The sequence below is a fragment of the Nasonia vitripennis genome, assembly GCF_009193385.2.
Source record: "Nasonia vitripennis strain AsymCx chromosome 2 unlocalized genomic scaffold, Nvit_psr_1.1 chr2_random0002, whole genome shotgun sequence".
NCBI lineage: Eukaryota > Metazoa > Arthropoda > Insecta > Hymenoptera > Pteromalidae > Nasonia > Nasonia vitripennis.
Window position 1 is genome coordinate 166,873 of NW_022279608.1, and position 6,967 is coordinate 173,839.

The 6,967-nt window shown below is 29.8% G+C and overlaps 1 protein-coding gene across 1 annotated transcript; it reads right to left on the reverse strand.

Moving 5' to 3' along the window:
* Nucleotides 1-559: 559 nt before the first annotated feature.
* Nucleotides 560-2,181, reverse strand: LOC100122097 (palmitoyltransferase ZDHHC3). The gene is given in 5 exon segments (XM_031923913.1): nucleotides 560-1,445; nucleotides 1,607-1,765; nucleotides 1,843-1,947; nucleotides 1,949-2,097; nucleotides 2,164-2,181. Coding segments are annotated over 5 exon segments (690 nt in total). The 3' UTR covers nucleotides 560-1,186.
* Between the last annotated feature and the right edge of the window lie 4,786 nt (nucleotides 2,182-6,967).

Genomic DNA, 6,967 nt, shown 5'->3' on the forward strand with positions numbered 1-6,967 from the left:
CAGCCCGCAAATATTGAATATATATAATAAAAAAAATACTAGTCGATGTATTTTTAATTGCACATTACAAATAATCTATTTATTGTAATTGAACCTCCGTAGTTTTTTAATTAAAAATAAAAAAAGAAATGTGCTATATGTACCTTGGAAAAATACGTTTTTCTCAAGAAATATTGTGTTTACCGATATTCTATCAACGTTAAAAAATTGAACCCTAGCTATTTGTAATTGAGACACTGCTAAATATTGCAAAAAAAGCATTTATTTATAAAAAAATCTAAAAAGTCACTTTTGAGAAATTTAACATACAGCACCAACGTATTGCGCATGCGCAAACCACTCCGAGTGCGTCAGCGGTCAGCGTGTGGCAGGCAAAGCGAGCAGCTGTTCTGCAGTGGAGAAAATACTTAGTGCTGCTGGCTGCACTTTGTGCTTAAAGTTGTTGCTACATAAATATCCCAAAAAATCTCAAGACTTGTACTTGTTTATGTAGCAACAACTTTTATTAACTTGTTGAAATATCTTAGAAATTAGAATATCAGCATTAAAAGAATTCATGTTTTCATATTTCACTTATGTATATTTAAGATTTCAAGATATTTAATATACTAAAATATATTCTCATGAATAAAATTGTTGCATTACAATCTATCATAAACAAGTAAGTGTATATACACATGTATAATACAGAAACTGCAAACAAATCCAATCATAATTTAAAATATAAAATACATTACAAAGACTAAGATATAATATAAAATATGTTGTTAATCATGGAAGTTCCTATTGATACACATAACACAGCTTTTGAAACCTTGTGACATTATTTTAATTGTACTCGAATTAATGTACTTTAATAATTGTTTATATGACACTTTCTTATTTTTTATGTCTTGATACTGCCTTTGGTAAGAATATAAAAAAAAATAGTGGCACAAGATTTTATTACGTTTCGTCAATATTGTCTTTAGAAAAGAAAAACTTTGTTTTATGTTTTAGAACAAGAACAAAAAAGATAAATCGAGTTTAAATTGAATTCATTCCAATAGCAAATCATTATAAAAACTAAAACCACCTAAATAAGATAAATAAATATACAACTTTCAACTTGACTGACAATTTCTTTTTAAAAGACTTTCTTTTTGTTGACTTAAATTAGATAATTTAATCAAACTTGATGGTCATCTCAAATAAGATGATCATCTCGCCTGCAAGAATAACGGGGAGGATTATGGCAAAGAAGCAGCCAGAATATAGGATGGCTCTTGCCACAGACTTGAGCTAGTAGAGTAAAAGCATGAGTATTCTTATGATGATTGTGAGTTCCTTGTACACGTTCAACAGCGGTTTCATCATCAAGAATAGCTTGGAATTGATATATTAGAATTGCAATTACAAGCATTCCAAATAATGATGATTCGAGAACTAGTATCACACAGTGTAAACTGAAACAAAAAAATATAATTTTGTAGCAATCATCAAATATCGTTGTAATACTAGTAATTTAAAATGCATGTTTCTTGTCACAGTTATTTATCGAAAAGCTATTATTCTTTGCAAATAATTTTTAACTAGAAATTAAGCAACTCTGAAAATCAGTACTTACATGCGACTCTGTTTTATTGCAATGTCATTGCTGCACTGTGGATAATCAAATACCCAAGACACGATTACTAAGGCTATCGCGTATAAAGCTAGAGTACCGACATACACTAAAAATGGTATGAAATATTTTTGATTTCTTTCACCAACACAATTGTTTATCCTGAAAAGTAGGAGGAAAGAGATAAGTATTCCAATACTACCCATCCACAGTGAATATGCATGATTAATCAATCGTACCAGGGACAATGATGATCCATTCTCCTAATGCACCTTTTACAAATCCTACAATGATGTGCCCTAGGTGGTCTGTAAGTCTCACACCTAGTGCACACAGTCCAGTCATTTCTCATCACAATCATCTCCACCAGAACTTCCTGTATGAATAACCGAAAAGTCCATCCTTGATTGCGGCAATGGCACAACCCCTGGATCGCTGCATACTGCTTTCAGATGCGACATCATCAGCATCAGCACAAAGTGCAGCCAGCAGCACTAAGTATTTTCTCCACTGCAGAACAGCTGCTCGCTTTGCCTGCCACACGCTGACCGCTGACGCACTCGGAGTGGTTTGCGCATGCGCAATACGTTGGTGCTGTATGTTAAATTTCTCAAAAGTGATTTTTTAGATTTTTTTATAAATAAATGCTTTTTTTGCAATATTTAGCAGTGTCTCAATTACAAATAGCTAGGGTTCAATTTTTTAACGTTGATAGAATATCGGTAAACACAATATTTCTTGAGAAAAACGTATTTTTCCAAGGTACATATAGCACATTTCTTTTTTTATTTTTAATTAAAAAACTACGGAGGTTCAATTACAATAAATAGATTATTTGTAATGTGCAATTAAAAATACATCGACTAGTATTTTTTTTATTATATATATTCAATATTTGCGGGCTGGGGTAAGGGGGGTCAAAGTTATTGTGTCCGGCAACTGTACCTTCAAGCAATTCGGGAACATTTGAAGAATATTTCACGGAAGATATGTGGAATATTTCTGAATTATTTCAGGTGAAATATTTTATTAAATTTTTCAGAAATATTTCTGAATCATCATTTCACTAGTAACTTATAGTGATTATTAAACTTAGAAACATTTCAGAAGTGTTTCTCAAATCTAGGAAAGACATATTTTATGAAAGCTTTCTTGAATGTTCCGGAATTATTTTACTGCAAATTTTCCAGTAAATATTAAACACAGAAATAATTCTGAAAGAAATCAGAATTATTTTAAAGAAATATATTTTGGAAGCTTGCTTAAATATTCCAGAATTATTTCAAATACAAATTCCAGGAAACTACGGGCTAAGAAATAATTTTGAAATGTTGCTTAAATCTAGGAAAGAAATATTTTATGAAAGTTTTCTGGAATATTCCAGAATTGTTATACTGAAAATTTTCCGGTGAAGATTAAACACTGACAGAATTACGAAATAATTCAGAAATATTTTAAAGAAATTTTTATGGAAGTTTTCTGGAATATTCCGGAATTATTATACTGAAAATTTTCAGGTGAATATTGAACACTGAAATAATTAGGAAATAATTCCGAAATATTTTAAAGAAATTTTATGGAAGTTTTCTGGAATGTTCCGGAATTATTTTACTGCAAATTTTCCAGTAAATATAAAACACTGAAATAATTCAGAAATAAATCAGAAATATTTTAAAGAAATATTTCATGAGAGATTTGCAAGGCGGGGCATTTTATGAAATGATATTATTGCAGTAATATTTCTGAATTCTTTCAAAAAATATTTCAATATAGGAATTCGAGGGACATAACATTATTTCAGAAATATTTCGTCGAAAGATTCCTGGAAGATTTCAAATATTTCGTTCCAATATTTCCGAAATATTTCGGAAATATTTCATGCTGTGTGGGAACCGATTGTAATTAAAAACGAATTAAATCAATAAGAATTTAATCGACCAAATTTGGCTGGTCGATTGAATGGATTTAAAATGATTAAATTCGATTAAAAGTTAATCGATTTCAATCGAATTCAATCGCATATTTTTAGTAGGGTATACTTTCAGATAAGTCAAGAGACTTTACAGGTATGTCACATTGTACTCTGAGAGCTTGTAAACCAATATTCGTGGCTGAATAATGCATTGATTTATAGTTATTTAAATTTTGTGCTTCAGCATAAGTATACACATTTTGAGGTTAAGAGGTTAGGTTGTACATATTGCAATACTTATTCTCAAATCTTTCGCAAAACTTTTACAAATTCCACGAAACCAATAGGTCCGATATGAATTTGTCACTCATTGTAATATGATATGCTAAAAAACATAAACATATAAGTAAAACCTCACGTGTTTGACGCGGCTGATAATAGCGCGGGAAGGAGCCAAGCTTGGACTACTGCAAACTCCGGTAGAATCTGCCTGAGTCCATCGCTAAATCAGCTGTGGTCGTCCAAGGCTTAAACCACAGAAAATTGTACGGCTATTCTAACTCTACATTTCTCTCAGTGTATGCAAAACGTTTGAATTACACTATAACAAACGATTAAGAATGACTCGTCGCCAGGTGGCGTCCGGATTTTATTACTCGCAAGTGGTAAGAATCTGTGATGGTTAGTATATAAGACCATTCAAGTTATTACATAAATAATTCATTATAAAATGCGTGTAATACATGCATTAATGTAACAGTGCGTGTAAGATTAGGCAGAACGAGTGTGCCCTGGTAAAAATAACTTATTAAATCCGATTCAAAAGGTAATAGGTTGTAATTGGTTTTCTTAATCGGAAATTATTCAATTAAAACCAATTTAATCGATTAAAATCTATTTAATCTGATTATAACTTTTAGTCGGTTTTAATTGGATTCAATCAGTTGTATTTTTCAACAAATATAACATTTTATTTAAAAACACAACTGTTTAAATCCGATTAAGACCGGCTAAAACTTATAATCAGATTAAATAGATTTTAATCGATAAATAGGTTTTAATTCGATAATTTCCGATTAAGAAATCCAATTAAACCCTATTATCTTTCGAATCGGATTTAATAAGTTATTTTTACCGTGTACACTGAGAAAACTAGATATTAAAATTTACTACATCTGCAGGAAAAATTACTATATTATATAGTAACGGACGGTTATACTTGCTTTGTATTAAATTTTACTATCTCAGATAGTAATTTCTATACTGAAATTAAATTTTTAAAAATTTAATTTTTTTTTAGCTGGCCAATTTTACGCGCTTATTCGAATATGATTATTATTATCATTATTGATATTTAATGTTGTTAAGTGAAAGAAATAAACGAAAGAAAGAAATTTTTCTGCGGCGACGGGAATTGAACCTGGACCTCTGGAATGGGAGTCGAGCGCGCTGCGACCACTTACCCAAACAGTTCTGTTATGTACTAAATTTCAAATCTGATATATTAATCACATTTACTCATGAGTTAATATTAATAATAAATTGACCAAAATTAATAAATAATAGCAGCGCATGATATTTTATCACTTAATAATATCAGATAAACAAAAAATTATAGATTTTGGTCTCTGATTACTGCATAAATCAACTTTATAACCTCAAATTCTTAAAATAATTTTTACTATATAATGTAGTAATTTCTAGTAAACACGTAACAAATTTTAATATAAGTCTAACCATTTTTACTATGAATATAGTAAAAATCGTCATGGAGCGAGTATGACCTGCCGCTACTATGTATCTCTAATATAGTAATTTTTTCTACATATGTAGTACATTTGAATATAGAGTTCTCTCAATGTATTTATAAAGTTTTCCGTAAAATATAATGAAAATATAAAAAAAAGAAAACTGATACATGAATATTAAATATGATTATAAGAGATTAAAAGCGAATAGATTTATAAATGCAGTAATTAGCATCAAAAACGATAAAAAACGACTAATATATATATATATATAACGGATTTTTAAAACATTTTATGATAATATATTAATCGTTTTTAATACCATTTTAATCGTTATTGTAGTACAAAATAATAGTTTATAATATATTTGTATGCTGAACTGATACAATACATTCTAATACCTAATAAAGCCAAAATTACGTTACACAAACGACTATCAAAAGCGATTACGGTTTTTGAAATCGTTTTTGATCTTCGGATATTAGCAGGGTATATAGCTCGTACATATGATAGCATATTATTAAAATAGACGCTCGTGTGTGTGTGTGTGTGTGTGTGTGTGTGATTTAAATTTATTCTTTTTATTTTTATCGGACTTTCTCAATATCGAATTGCCATCATTATTTAACATATGTACTTATTTATAAAAATTTCAAGAAATATGTTTATTATACATACCAAAAATTAAGAAATCTATAAGTAAGAAAAGCAGCTACTACATGGCTGTAAAAATTTTCAATTTACTCTCTAATGATCTCAAAGAGTTAACAGTTAGAATAGTAACTATAAAAAATAAATTAAAGGATTTCATAAGAAATCTAATAGTATGAAATGAATTAGAGACACTACTTTAACTTCTGTTATAAGTACAAGAAAGAACAGTATGAAAAGATTAATTTTAGTTTTTAGTTTTTAAGCTAATATCTGTATAATTATTGTACCATACCTATAGGTTCCAATATATGTACAGGCAACTTGTTTGGCTTTATAGGAAGCCTTTAAAAGGCTTATGTATATGGTCATAAATGAATGAACAAATAAATAAATAAACATATTTATTACAATGTACAATAACAATATTTTTGATAGTACATCACAAATGAACGTATATGTATGTGTTAATTTAATGCGATCGCGCGCGGTTTTGTAGGTGTCATATATTGATGTGGCTGTTTGTTTGCATTAGTATTTATGTATTTAAAAAAGTAAGATCAAGAGTTGTATACATCAGAGGTGAAGCGATGTGTGGCGGGCAATATGATGATTTTGAAAAGGTAGGATGAACCACGGCTGATTACCTTATATAGTAAAGCTTTCCTTATATGGTAGGGCCTACTTCTAAATATGGCAACCGCTCAAAGCTTCCGCTGAAAGCAGCTCATGTGACTATAAGTATTAAGTTCACTTAAGACTATACTTTCAAAATTAAAACTTTATGAACATTAAATAGCTATTGCATTAGAATATTACACAGCTATTCATACATTTACATTGATAAGCGATTAATTTAAATATGTTACAAAAATTAAGCATTGGACTACATATCAAAAGCGTATTAATGAGTGGTGGGGGCTACGCATTTGCCGAGAGGCCAAGCGAGCGGCGTAATAACAGCTAAGTCAGCGCGTAAAATAGAAGTGGTAGTGCAGGTGTATGTGAAACAACGGTGTATTGTATATAGGTATAGGTCATGTTACGATTTGC